We start from the raw sequence: 15,797 nt of genomic DNA on the forward strand, positions 1-15,797 counted from the left end.
GCAAATGCCATGTAGCAAGTGTGCTGAGCAAAAGTAGCATCAACCAACCAAGAAAACTACGTAGTGGAGTATTATTAATGTGAAAGTGGTCGACCTTATATTATAAGCAATCAAAATATATCAGCTACCTTTTGATGCCAACTTAACCATTTCTAAAAGAATGTGTATAGATGACAATACCTAGGACAAATGTTTGTTTTTCATTCAAATTCAAACATCATCTTTAAGGATAAAGATATGCCGATATAGATTACTTTCAGTACGTATTATGTTTCCAAAGGTACGGAAAAAGTCTATAATAAAACGTTTTCCCTTAACAGTAGTGTTTGTTGTATATTTATGTAAATCTTAGATGTCATCATATATGGAGATAACTGCACTCGAATCGAAGGTGTGACCTAGCGATCAATAAAATGGATGAAAATTAAGATTGAAACAAAAGAATGATAGATGATTTTTTATTTATTTGCCTAACCCTTCATGAAAGAATTGTCGGCCTTTATTTACACTAGTAGCCGAGGGTCAGGGGCATATTTAGGGGGGCGGAATGGAGTTTACCCGAACCCCCTTCACCGAAAAATTACAGTGTATATATACAAAATCTGTTTCTTACATCTATATATTATGTTTTGAATCCTCTTGACACAACCCAAATGAATAACTCAGTAGTCATGGGGTTCAAAAGCTTTGTGAGGTCATAGTTCAATTCCATTGGTTACAATCTTTTTCAATTTTTTAACTTTTTTCTTTTTTGAACCCCCTTAACGGAAATGGTGCTTCCGCCACTACCGAGGGTCTATCGGAAACAACCTCTCTATTTTCACAAGGTAGACATAAAGTCTGCGCTTACATATTATTTTCCTAGACACCATTTGTAGGATTATACTGAGTTTGTTATTATTGTATCTGCACTACTAGAAGGTAACATGTACTATTTGATGTATATGCAAATCATAGGTGTGAAAATATATGGAGATTATTAGTGAATCTATGAAAGTGATTTTAAAAAAGAGTGAGTTGGACTTCTTGCATTGGTCCCAACAAGTTCTTAATAAGACAAAAATGCAGGATGAGGAAACCTAGATGAAGGCTGTCAACGACAACAACAACTCATAAAACCAAGAAGAAACTTTACTACTTTCTTGTATTTATCTTAGGTACCACAAGAAATGAAACAACTCATAAAAAGTAGTATTCATTCATTTGTACCTTCTTCTATCTAGTTTGCACATAATTATGAGATTCCATAGAGGAATTTTTGTCCTCTTATTTCATCTTTCATTCCAAAGAGGTGTTAGAATCCAATCCCCAACAAGAAAAGTCTGATAAAGAAAATCACCAATTTGACCAAGTAAATGAGAAAAACAATGCAAAAACTTACAACAAGAAAAAGCCAAATATTTCACTTTGCTTTAAAAAGTCCACCAAAATCTAAGTACAAACCAAAATAAACTAAACATTTTTATATGATAATAATTTGATCATATGTCTAATTTGTTATGTAGGTGATGGGGTTAAACCCTTTTCATTACCATCAAATGAAATATTATTAATACTATTATTATACCTGCTAAGCACCTTGCACTTGACCACATTGTCATAGACATAGAACCCAGGTGTGACCATGATTCGAACCATGGCTGGAACCAATTTCTTAGCTTTATCTCCACCCATATCTTCCATATAAACTGAGTCAAATTTCATTTCTTTATCCACTCTAAAAATAGGCAGTCCAGGGTGCAGTGAATTAGCCAATAAATGCACTAACCACACTGCTTTTGATGCACCAAAAAAAGCTTGTAAAAGTGGTTCAGGCCAAGCACGGTTCCAACCTAACATAGCCACAATTTCACTCATTTTCCTATCACAAAATTTACTGAATTCTTCACTGTAAAATCTTGTCCCTTTACTCAAAACTTCTTCCCATGTTAAATCCTTCAAACGATTATACAAACCAAAATTTGCTTCACAACGATCAATGGGGTTCAAGATTTGATTACAAGAACCTTTTTGAAATCCAATTGACTCAAAATCCTCATAAAAAGCTTTGTTTAATAAAGCTTCAAGATACACAATTAACCCTCTTGGGTTTCTTGAAATTGAAACCTTAATATCATATGGTTGAAGAAGTAATGCAATTCGATCATAAACTTTACCACCAATTTGTCTTAACTGAAATGTCATTGATCGGCTTAAATTCCTAACAGAAGATCTTGCCTCAGAAACCATAACCAAGAAATGTTCAATAACTTTATCTTCTTCACCAAATTTAACACGTTGGAGATGAGGGGATTTGGTAATTTGGTGCTGAGAATTAACATTGTTGCTACAAACTTCAAGCCCAGATTTCAAACTATGACAATAAATTTCAAGCTTGTTTAACTTTTTTTCAAGCTCAACCATAGAAAACTTCAATCTTGATGCTTCTAAAATAGCTTCATCTCTTTTTCTTGTAGCTTGAATTAACTTATGTGAAAGTTCAGCTACTGCTATTTTCCATTGTTCTTCTCTTGACCCTCCAGTAGAAGACTCAACATCTGAAGATGATGATAATCTTGGACTTTTTTTAACTAAAGTTGAGAGAACTGATTTGAATATACCATGTGGACTTGTTATAGAATTGTTTTTGTTGTCTAAAGGAACTACATGAGTAATTCTCTCTCTGTTACTTGGCCTGCATTTGTTGCATAAAACTCCTCTGTCATCTTCTCCATTTTCTGGCCTCTTTTTTGTACACCCTTTGCCTTTATTCTCTGTATTATTAGAGTGTTGATGTAAAGGTGTAGGATGGTGTCTGTATTCAACTTCACTTGGTGTTGTCTCTGCTCTAAAACTGTTTCTCCCCTGTGAATATTCCTCTTCTTCATTCCCTTCTTCTATCTGCATCAACAAAAACACAAAAAAACACAAAAAATGAAAATCACATACCAAAGGGAGTTTCGGTACACAAAGCTCCCGTTATGTGCGGGGTTCAGGGAAAGGCCGGACCGTAAGGGTCTAGTGTACACAGCCTTACCCTGCATCTCTACAAGAGGCTATTTTCACGGCTCGAACTCGTGACCTCCAGGTCACATGAAGGTGACATGGCACCAACTTTACCGCTTGCGCCAAGGTTCCGGTCGAAAATCAGATACTAAATATCTTAGTAAAAAAAGACAAGAACCCAAAAGAGGAAAAGGAAAAAGAGATTGAGTGTACACTTACAGGAGTAAAAAGAGGGGGATGACGAGGAGAAATGGAGGATTTTGAGGAAGAAGAAGAAGAATTAGCCATGGTAATTGAGTGTAAATGAGAAAATGTTGTTCCTTGTTTTGTATGAAAATCTTAAAGATGATGATGTTGTGAGGGCAGTTTCGTTCTCTTTTCATTGTCTCTTCATTTTCTTAAGGTTGTGTTTTTGTGTTTTTTCGTCGGCTTGTAATCATGGTTTTGAATGAATCACACAACAGATTTTGCAGGTTTCTGAAATCTGTAAGCTATATTTACAGCTTCTTCTAAGCTAACCCCCCACCCCCACCCCACACCCCTCCCCCCACGCCAACTACCCCCTAGTCGTGGAGAAATACAGAAGAATCAGAATTTACCAGGTCAGAATTTATTAGTATCACGCGCTACAGGAGCGTTTTAGGAGTTAAGGATGGTTTGCTATGACGTGACACATGGAGCGTATGTTACACTTGTCAATGTGGAGTTGGGTCTTCTTTATGACTTATGAGTCAAATGTCAATGACTTAATTTCCAATTAATATTGGTTTTCCTCTTTTTCCAATTTGGACACCTTTTAATTATAGTCATTTAAATGGAGTATATTGATATGGTAAAACTTTTAAACTAATACTTAAAAATTGATGTTAAGACGACGACAACGACGATGACTCAATAAAAATTCTACAAGTGGGGTATATGGAGGGTAAAGTGTACACAGTCTTTACCCCTATTTCGGAGGTAGAGAGGCTGTTTTCGAAGAAGAAAATAAACAATAGACAATCGACAATAAATTAGTGATTGCAATAGAAAATAAATATAAAAGCAATAACAATAACCAGTACTAATGCCATAGAAAAAAATGTGGAAGCTACATAAACCACTAACAAACCCAAGGCGAAACATTATCAGCCTAGTCCCGCCCCCGGAAACAACATAGAAAAATGCTGGACTCCCTCCTAACCTACAACCTTAATGCTCGATCTCTATACCTTCCTATCCAGAGCCATGTCCTCGGAGATCTGAAGCAGCGTCATGTCCTGCCTAATCACCTCACCCCAATACTTCTTAGGCCGCCCTCTACCTTTCCTCGTACATGCCAATGTCAACCGCTCACACCTTCTAACCGGGGCATCTATGCTTCTTCTCCGCACGTGCCCAAACCATCTAAGCATCGCTTCCCGCATCTTGTCGTCCATGGGAGCCACGCCCACCTTCTTCCAAATATCTTCGTTCCTAATCTTATCCAGCCTAGTGTGCCCGCACATCCATCTCAACATCCTCATTTCTGCCACTTCATCTTCTGGGTATGAGAATTCTTGGCTGCCCAACATCCAGCCCATACAATATAGCTAGTCTAACCACCGCTCTATAGAACTTGTCTTTAAGCTTCGGTGGCACTTTCTTATCACACATGACTCTGGATGCTAACCTCCATTTCATCCACCCCACCCCTATACGGCGCGTGACATCCTCGTCAATCTCCCCATCCCCCTAGATAATATACGCAAGGTACTTGAAACTTCCTCTCTTGGGGATGACTTGTGAGTCAAGCCTCACGCCAAGTCCGTTTCCCCCGACGCATCGCTGAGCTTACACTCCAAATATTCGGTCTTAGTCCTACTCAACTTAAGATCTTTAGACTCTAGGGTTTGTCTCCAAACCTCCAGCCTCTCATTAATGCCGCCTCGCGTAATGTCACGTAAAATTTTGAATTAAATAGTTACATAAATTTATGAAACTTATGTAGAATAGAGTATTATTTTTGATTCACTCTAAAACAATTTGAACGTTAATAATGATTTGCATTTAAACTCACACAAAATTAACTTTTGAATAAAAAATCTAAAAATGAAAATAATTTGAGATTGCGTAGGGTGGACTAGTGAAACTGTTTTTTCACGCTAAGCTCGGTTAAAGAAGTCGACTTTGATAGCAGATGAGTAAATTTACTACTACTATTTGTTTTAGAATGAATTCAAACACTTTTAAGGAAAATCTTAATACTTAATAAAAGAAATAATATGAAGTCATTAAGTTGTTGGTATGAAATCTTTTAAAATATTAATTTTGATGCCCAGCCTTACTACTTTGACCCAAGTATTATTAATTTCACTTGGAAGGTAGATACCAAACAAGTTACTGAAAATTATATTGTAATAAAAATAATCTTGACCAAGAAACCAAATAATTATAAGACCTGGTAATTTCATACGTTTAAAATAGGCAGTTGTTGTTAGATTGACCAATTACGCATGACATGCATTTTATTAATTTTTGGCCTTTTGTGTCCAAAATAATTCTTAAAGTTAGCATTAAGAGATTTCCTTTTGTGTCACTCACTATTATATTTATTAAGTGCTATCAAATTTCTCATTAATTTCATCTAAACTTTTCAAATTACTAAAGGGGAGAAGCATCTAGTGCTGCAATTAACATTTTTTCCTTAAGTAAAGAAAAGAATAAAAATAGTTTTTTTACATTTGGTGAAGAAAGAAATACTCTAGTACATTTGGTGAGACTCTTAAATACTTTCACATGAAATGAATTTAATAAAGAGTTAAAATTCATCTTAGATGTATTACAAGTAAATATGAAGTAGAAAAGATGTAATTATTTATTTATTTATTTTTGTAAAAATTATGCAATTAGAACTTAGAAGGAGACCACGATCATGATACTCAATGGGGACATACCAAGTAGTAATTATTAAGAACACTTGCTAGCTACTTCCTTCATCATTTTGGGAAGCAGTAAATAATTTGATATCAATTCTTACAAATAATTTAACACATAGGAATCATCAGAGAAAAGTTGATATAAATAAATAGGATTTAAATTCAGTTCGTCGCACTATCTTGAAGAAGTTTAGTCTTTTATTATTGCTAATAAAAAACTGAAAAAATTACTTCTTTGAAAAAATATTCTAATGACCTTTGGTTGAAACAAACGCCACTGCGTATATACAAGTAATCTACCATTAAGGCACTTGAATGCAAAATTAATTGGAGTCGACTATATGAGTTCTTTGTATGTAATTTATTTTCATTTTTTGGCTAATAATTTTTTTTCCAGACAATAAGATATTTGGAAACTCGTTATAATAAGACTATTTTTATGGTAAAAATTTATGTTTACACGGGCCATAAAATCTCTTGTCGAAAATCTCTGTAATAGTCATCCTTTATAATAATACTTCACTATGAGCCCTATCGAATCATATCAAAAAGGGCATGAGCGGCGGGCCTTATGTTGAGTAAGGGGGGAGAAGGTGCCCCTTCTGCTAAGTTGGAGCTAGGGAAGTTAATGTGAACGTCACTGTGTTAAAACACAAAATCAGAAAGAAAAAAAAAAACTGTTAGAAGAATTAAAGAAATCTGAAAAATAGTAGAGAATCAGAAATATTCCGAGTCCACAAGTTTCTTGTGTGTCCTTAAGGAATTTTAACCCCCTCACAAGTTGCCAAGGTAATGGATTAAATCCTCCCAGGATAAAACGGAATAAACCTTCCTGCAACAGTGGCAATACAAACTGCAGGATCCCAACGAACTCAAAGAACGGAGCAAAATCACACTTATGAATTGGAGAGAGAGAGACTGCGAATTAGGATGCAGTATATTCAAAAAGAAAGAAATTCTGGAGTGTTTTTCGTGTGTAGAAAATGGAGCCTTGCCTCAGAATTTATAGGCAATTATCAGAAGAGGTGTCTGGAAAAGGTGCCTTTTCAGAAGAATTCGCGATTACGGCAGAACCGCGGTCAGAGAGGCTCTCTGAATCTGCCTGCCACGGTTCTACCGCGGTTACGGCAGAACCGCGGCCATAGAGTCCCTCTGAATCTTCAGCAGGGTTCTGGCGTATTTTCAGCAGTGATTTGGCATTTAATTTATTATTACATAATTAAATAAATTTTGTCCAAAAATAATCTTATCGATCGAGCGACGACGACGGCGCGAGGGTTCATTCTCTTCAACTCCTTTTAAGAGCTTTAAGAAGTGATTCTATATATAAGCACACAAATGTGATTGTCCCTCACCAATTAGGGACAAAGTGCAAGACAAAAGTTCACTTCTTCAAATTTTCATTTTTCCCTCCATTTTATTTTCCTCCATTTCCAATTCACACTTCTTCTACTTTAAAACCCAATGGCTTAAAGTCCAATAATCCCCCACATGAATGGGAATGGCTGTATCAAGAAAGATCATAGATGAAAGCCGTGTGATTTGCAAGTAAGGATCAATTGCATCTGGATAAGTAGGTTTCCCTTTGAACTTTCCGCAGTGAACATATGTCAGATATACTCGGTCAATCGGTAGATTTGATATCTTTGAACCGTCGAACTTTAGTGTATACCTAGACAACCATATGTCACACAATCAACCCTTAACCGTCTTTTAGGTCTCATTGTTGTGTTCGTTTCAGCCATGAACACCGCCTGGTCTCATAAGTGCGTAGAGAATTGGCCTTACAGAATTCTCATTGAAGCGGCTTCCACTTCACACTTACATAGGTGATTCCTAAACGTGTAATCCTTTAGATTGACACTATTTGATAACTACCACATCAAACTTAGGTAATCATTAAAGAACGTGTAAAGTTCTATCCTTGTTACTGAACATTGTCTTCATCACGAGAAGGGACCAAAGATTTTACTTTGACAATGTTGAACCGGTCAATCACAACTTTGTTTGAGCTCCTTGAACCTAGATCTTGGAACATCCAAAATTCTAGGTAGAGTTACCGCCATGTTGACTTGTCCTCGGCCATAGTCCCATTCCCTTAGATGATTTCTCAACTCCCTCTCTAGTTAAGCTTTTTGTAAGCGGATCCGCCACATTATCCTTTGATCTTACATAATCGATAGTGATAATTCCACTAGAAAGTAGTTGTCTAATGGTGTTATGTCTTCGTCGTATATGACGAGACTTTCCGTTATACATAACGCTCCCTGCCCGTCCTATTGCAGCCTCACTATCGCAATGTATGCAAATAGGAGCCAAAGGTTTTGGCCAGAACGGAATGTCTTCTAAGAAATTTCGAAGCCATTCAGCTTCTTCACCGGCTTTATCCAAAGCTATAAACTCTGATTCCATTGTAGAGCGAGCGATGCACGTTTGTTTGGAAGACTTCCAAGATACTGCTCCTCCACCAACAGTAAAAACATATCCACTTGTGGACTTTGTTTCTGTTGAGCCGGTTATCCAATTTGCATCACTATATCCTTCGATAACCGCAGGATATTTATTGTAGTGCAAAGCGTAGTCTTGGGTATATTCCAAATATCCCAGAACTCGTTTCATTGCTACCCAGTGATGTTTGTTGGGATTACTTGTGAATCGACTAAGTTTACTTATCGCACAAGCTATATCAGGTCGTGTACAGTTCATGATGTACATTAAGCTTCCCAACACACGAGCATACTCCAATTGAGACGTACTTTCACCTTTATTCTTTATAAGATGATGATTTAAGTCAATTGGAGTTCTTGCACTTCTAAATTCCAAGTGTTTGAATTTTTCAAGTACCATTTTCACGTAATGTGATTGAGACAAAGCTAGACCCTGAGGAGTCCTCTGGATTTTAATTCCTAGAATTACATCGGCAACTCCTAAGTCTTTCATATCAAACTTACTAGCAAGCATACGCTTAGTAGCTTGAATGTCGGCAATGTCTTTGCTCATTATTAGCATATCATCAACATATAAGCAAACAATGACTATATGATTTGGAACGTTCTTAATGTAAACACATTTATCACATTCATTAATCTTAAAGCCATTTGACAACATTGTTTGGTCAAATTTCGCATGCCATTGCTTGGGTGCTTGTTTTAGTCCATAAAGAGACTTAACAAGTCGACACACCTTCTTTTCTTTTCCCGGAACCACAAACCCTTCAGGTTGGTCCATGTAAATTTCTTCCTCTAAATCACCATTTAAGAAGGCTGTTTTTACATCCATTTGATGGATTTGAAGATCATACAAGGCGGCTAACGCTATTAGCATCCGAATGGATGTAATTCTTGTTACCGGCGAGTATGTGTCAAAATAGTCAAGACCTTCTCGCTGTCTAAATCCTTTGACAACAAGTCTTGCCTTGTATTTGTCAATAGTACCATCGTCTTTCATTTTCTTCTTGAAAATCCATTTAGAACCCAATGTTTTGTTACCTGGAGGAAGATCAACCAATTCCCAGGTATGGTTGCTCAATATGGATTCTATTTCACTATTGACAGCTTCTTTCCAATATTGTGCTTCTGAGGAAGACATTGCTTCCTTGAAGGTACGAGGCTCATTTTCTAGCAGGAAAGTCAGAAAATCTGGACCGAATGAAGTAGATGTCCGTTGACGTTTACTTCTTCTCGGATTTTCCTCATTAGGCATACCATCTGTTATTTCCTCCCGAGGTCGTTTTGACTTTTGGTATGTCACTTCACTTTCCTTTTTATACGGATAAATAGTTTCAAAGAATTCAGCATTATCTGATTCTATTATCGTATTAACGTGAATCTCAGGATTTTCTGACTTATGAACCAGAAAACGATATGCCTTGCTATTGGTTACATATCCAATAAATACACAATCAACCGTTTTTGGACCTATCTTAACCCTTTTAGGTTTAGGAACTTGTACCTTAGCTAAACACCCCCACACTTTGAAGTATTTCAAGCTGGGCTTCCTTCCTTTCCACTTTTCATAAGGAATGGACTGTGTTTTACTATGAGGTACACGGTTGATTATTCGGTTAGCTGTAAGTATAGCTTCCCCCCACAAGTTTTGTGGTAAGCCAGAACTTATCAGCAACGCATTCATCATCTCCTTCAATGTTCGATTCTTTCTCTCCGCAATTCCGTTAGATTGTGGAGAGTAAGGGGCAGTTGTTTGGTGAATAATGCCATTTTCCAAACATATTTCTTCAAAAGGAGATTCATATTCGCCACCCCTATCACTTTTTATCATTTTGATCTTTTTGTTTAGTTGTGTTTCAACTTCACTCTTGTATTGCTTGAAAGCATCAATTGCCTCATCTTTACTATTAAGTAAATAAACATAGCAATATCTCGTGCTATCGTCAATAAAAGTAATAAAATACTTTTTCCACCGCGAGATGGTGTTGACTTCATGTCACAAATATCTGTGTGAATTAATCTAAAAGACTTGAATTCCTTTCAACGGACTTATAAGGATGCTTAGCATACTTTGATTCCACACATACTTGACATTTGGAATTAATGCAATCAAATTTTTGCAATACTTCTAAATTTATCATCTTTCGCAATGTTTTGAAGTTGACGTGTCCTAAACGCGAATTCTATAAAGTGTTTGACTCAAGTAAGTAAGAAGAAGCATTCAATTTATTGATAGGAACTGCTATTACATTTAGCTTAAAAAGGCCCTCATTCAGGTAACCTTTTCCTACATACATATCATTCTTACTTGGTACAACACTATTGGAAACAAAAATACATTTGAATCCATTCTTGACAAGAAGTGAAGTTGACACAAGATTCTTGCGAATTTCTGGAACATGGAGAACTTGGTTTAGAGTCACTATTTTTCCCGACGTCATCTTCAACGCAATCTTGCCAACTCCTTCAATTTTGGCTGTAGACGAATTTCCCATGAAAATTCTCTCGTCGGGTCCTGTGGGGGCATAAGAAGAAAATAACTCCTTGTTAGCACAAACATGGTGGGTGGCTCCAGAATTTATCCACCATTCTTTAGGATTTCCTACCAAGTTGCATTCAGACAACATGGCACACAAGTCCTCCATTTCTTCAGCTTTTTCAACCATGTTAGCTTGATTCTTCTTCTTCTTATCATTCTTTGGTGCACGACAATCCATGGCCTTATGCCCAAATTTTCCACAGTTGTGGCAATTACCCTTGAACTTCTTCTTGCTTGGGTAGTTCTTTGGTCCAGAAGCCTTCTTTCTCTTCTTGGTTTGTGGCGCCTCCTCAACAATGTTAGCCCCCATTATTGTCGATTTCCCACGTGACTTCTTTTCAGCATTTTTGTTGTCTTCTTCTATCCTCAAACGCACAATCAAGTCTTCAAGTGTCATCTCCTTCCGCTTGTGTTTTAGATAGTTCTTAAAATCTTTCCACATCGGAGGTAATTTCTCAATGAAAGCGGCGACTTGAAAGGCCTCATTTATGACCATACCTTCAACAATAGATTCAAAATTAATAATAAGATAAATCTTATTAATAAACTTATTGATTCGGGTCATACCTTCAGCAAGGAGGTCATGCACAATGACTTGTAATTCTTGGACTTGAGTTATGACCGACCTAGTGTCAATCATCTTGAAATCCAAAAATCTAGCAGCCACGAACTTCTTAAGTCCGGCATCCTCAGTCTTGTACTTCTTCTCAAGCGCATTCCATAATGCTTTTGAAGTTTCCATGACGCTATAGACATTGTACAAGCCATCTTCCAAACAACTCAAAATGTAGTTTTTGCACAAGAAATCAGAATGTTTCCATGCTTCAGCTACAACAAGTCGTTCATCATCCGGAGTACTTTCTGCCAAGACCGGAGGATCCTCCTTGATGAAACGTTGCAAACTCAACATAGTAAGATAGAAGAGCATCTTCATTTGCCAACGTTTGAAGTCAATACCGGAAAACTTTCCGGGTTTTTCTGCTGGTGCCATAGCATGAGCAGGAGTAGAACGGCTTGACGAGGCAGCATCACTCGTAACAGTAGCTCCCGTTCCTACAACATTTCCATTAGTTTGTTTTCGTTCGTCATCTTTTCTGTAGAGTTGGAAACAGAACTTTGTTAAATCAGTGAAGTTTATATCTTCAAACTGAATACCAAACCAAACATACAACACGTAACAATGGTGAAGTTTTTATATACTTCAAACCCGTACGTTTATTATTCCGGTAAAATTTTTATATACTTTAAACCGGACAGAACAATTATTGGAGTAGAAAGCACGAAGGCTTTAGTCTCCAAAACAGTATACAAAATATAAATACCAGTTTAATATATGTTTCAACACAGAAACGTTAGCATAAAATTCCTTAAGCTTGTGAACGTCACTGTGTTAAAACACAAAATCAGAAAGAAAAAAAAACTGTTAGAAGAATTAAAGAAATCTAGAAAATAGTAGAGAATCAGAAATATACTGAGTCCACAAGTTTCTTGTGTGTCCTTAAGGAATTTTAACCCCCTCACATATTGCCAAGGTAATGGATTAAATCCTTCAAGGATAAAATGGAATAAACCTTCCTGCAACAGTGGCAATACAAACTGCAGGATCCCAACGAACTCAAAGAACGGAGCAAAATCACACTTACGAATTGGAGAGAGAGAGACTGCGAATTAGGATGCAGTATATTAAAAAAGAAAGAAGTTCTGGAGTGTTTTTCGTGTGTAGAAAATGGAGCCTTACCTCAGAATTTATAGGCAATTATCAGAAGAGGTGTCTGGAAAAGGTGCCTTTTCAGAAGAATACGCTGCCTGCCGCGGTTACGGCAGAACCCCGGTCAGAGAGGCTCTCTGGAATCTGCCTGCAGCGGTTCTACCGCGGTTACGGCAGAACCGCGGCAAGAGAGTCCCTCTGAATCTTCAGCAGGGTTCTGGCGTATTTTCAGCAGTGATTTGGCATTTAATTAATTATTAAATAATTAAATAAATTTTGTCCAAAAATAATCTTATCGATCGATCATTTGACAAATCCAAATCCAAATCCAAATCCAAATCCGAATCCGAATCCGAATCCGAAACCGAAGCCGAATCCGAAGCCGAATCCGAAGCCGAACGCAGAACCGCAGCCAGAGAGTCCCTCTGAATCTTCAGCAGGGTTCTGGTGTATTTTCAGCAGTGATTTGGCATTTAATTAATTATTAAATAATTAAATAAATTTTGTCCAAAAATAATCTTATCGATTGATCATTTTCCGAAGCCGAAGCCGAAGCCGAAGCCGAAGCCGACCCGAGCGAGCGACGACGACGGCGCGAGGGTTCATTCTCTTCAACTCCTTTTAAGAGCTTTAAGAAGTGATTCTATATATAAGCACACAAATGTGATTGTCCCTCACCAATGAGGGACAAAGTGCAAGACAAAAGTTCACTTCTTCAAATTTTCATTTTTCCCTCCATTTTATTTCCCTCCATTTTCAATTCACACTTCTTCTACTTTAAAGCCCAATGGCTTAAAGTCCAACAGTTAAAGCAGGACGTCTGGTGTGACGTCGTCCTTATGGACGTTTACATATCCTACTCGGAAGAACTTGGTAATACGAGTAGGGTTCTACCTGCGTAGAGCATGAGTTTATTATCCTAGGTCGGAACAAGTTGATAGGACCCCCTTTTTTAGGTCCCCATGTTCCCCCCGTGTGGCGACATGGGGGTGAAAAAAGGAAAGAGAGGGATGGGGTTTCTCTCGCTTTTGGCATAGCGGGCCCCCCAGTGAGAGGCTCGCACGACGGGCTATTAGCTCATTAGTAGAGCGCGCCCCTGATAGTTGCGTCGTTGTGCCTGGGCTGTGAGGGCTCTCAGCCACATAGATAGTTCAATGTGCATTTTTTTTTCTTCATATTAATATATGTTCTCTATAACATCACTTCGATATAGTAGCTAAAATATTTCGAAACAAATAAGGTTGTTATACAGGGATTTGACTATACTGCAATCCTCCTCTTTGTCCAAACTTGGAACCATAAATAAAGATCTTCTTCTCTCAATAATTGAAATTATCCATATGGTAACAAATTTACTATTTAACTTAAAACAACTCCAAAAATGTCAGAAATTCCAATATTTTGTAGCATTGGAGAGTAGGTCCATCCTTATCTATAGTAATTAAATGAGGACAGTGATATCCCAAGGAGGAAGATGTGTTTTTTTGGAATTGTCTATTAACAGATAGGCACTATGGCTTCTAGTTAAATTTCAACCATACCTATGTATCAATTTTGCCTGTTGAGTCAAAATGGCTTTATCTTCTTCCTCCCTTAAAACCAGCCAAAATTTCACAAAAATCTTTGAGTTCCAAAGGACACGGCAATTGTTCATAGGGACAAACATCTTTTACGAAAATGCATGTGTCTTTTTACCCCTTAAATTATGAAACTGAATGAAGCCAAAAACTCATCATGTGTAAATTCTATTTCTTTTGTCAAAATTAGTAACTATTGTCCTTTCTTTACTTCGTCATGATTTTGAAAAATTTATAAGTTTCACATTGTCATTTTGCAAATGTCACTGCCGTATAATGTCAAAGTATATCATGTTCACATTTTGCTATGTGTAAATCAAAACTAAAGTTAGTAACGGCATTTCATGTTTTCTTCATTCTTCCTACGTGAATCACTCACATCTGCATTTACTACTACCATCCAACAAATAACCAACCCCTTTTTAGCTTATTTCTCATCATTTTCTATACAAAAATCAAAGGCCAATTTCCTCTTCTTCTTTTTTATGTGTGTGTGTTTTCCACTTGATGTTCAGTAACTGTATTGGGGCCCGATTGAATCTGAATTTATACAGAAAAGTCCCACATTGGGGATATAATGCTCCTTAACAAGGGCGATCCGCTACACAGGGCGCAAATCCAGAATATTTGATTAAAAAAGAAAAAGTACTTACCGTCCGACCACAATTGTTAAAGAAGAGTCCCTCTTATAGAAGAACAAGAGGTTGCAAACCACGGCGTTGTTAGGATTTCTAAAATTAAGTGATGAGAAGTATATATCTCTCTCCTAAATAAAATTGTTTTTTCACAATAATAATGTCCACATCAAAAAGTACGATCAAACGTTAGGACAGTGGACACTAGCATTCATTACCTAACAGTGTAGTATGATTTTAACATCAAAATATGTAGGGAGGATGAGATTTACATAGTTGAGGAGAGCAAATGGTACAAATTCACTATTTAATTACAGTCATACAAAAGCACAAGAAAGAGATCAAAATTAAATGTTTTCATTCAATTACGTATATTTTTGATTTGCATGAGAATCGTAAAAGCAAAAGAATGAAGTAACCAAAAAGAGTTATAGTATATTAATTGTGTGAATACGAAACAGAACCATTTGAGAAGGACATCACTCTCACCCTGCATTAGAGGGAAGCTACAGTATTTATGGTCCAGCACAAAAAGACACCTACGAGTTTTGGGGAATATAATTTTACTCAAAATGGGATTTTTGTATTTCAATAGAGCTAGAGTACGTTACACAATTTATTTTCCCCATTTTAGTAGTATCTTTATATACCGATTATTTTTACTTTATAAAATTTGTCAATTTGATTTTCAAACACTAAATAGTGGGACTACTTCTGAGACAAACAAGAGTAACACTTTAATATACATTTCACTATTTTTTCAAACAAGCATGAGTAACATCCATATTAAGGGTGTACATAAGTCGGGTCGATTCGGGTTTTGCAATTACCAAACCAAACCAATTGTATTGGGTTATTAAATCTAAAGACTAAACCAAACCAATTAAAGTCGGGTTTTTCAATCCCGATTTTTTTCGGGTTTTCGGGTTTTTTCTTCGTAGCACAAAACATATAACTTGTGCTCAAAATATTTCTAATCCTAGTAAGATACGACTATATAAGGTATTTT

The 15,797-nt window shown here is 36.8% G+C and overlaps 1 protein-coding gene across 1 annotated transcript; it reads right to left on the bottom strand.

The window, feature by feature from the left end:
- LOC109231200 (IRK-interacting protein) lies at nt 1,332-3,481 on the bottom strand. Its single transcript, XM_019396782.1, has 2 exons — nt 3,205-3,481; nt 1,332-2,880 (listed from the first exon to the last, which is right to left on the bottom strand). Exons 1-2 carry the CDS (start codon nt 3,271-3,273, stop codon nt 1,498-1,500), a joined length of 1,452 nt encoding a protein of 483 aa, XP_019252327.1. The 5' UTR covers nt 3,274-3,481; the 3' UTR covers nt 1,332-1,497.

Source organism: Nicotiana attenuata, chromosome 8, assembly GCF_001879085.1.
Source record: "Nicotiana attenuata strain UT chromosome 8, NIATTr2, whole genome shotgun sequence".
In the NCBI taxonomy this organism is placed as follows: domain Eukaryota; kingdom Viridiplantae; phylum Streptophyta; class Magnoliopsida; order Solanales; family Solanaceae; genus Nicotiana; species Nicotiana attenuata.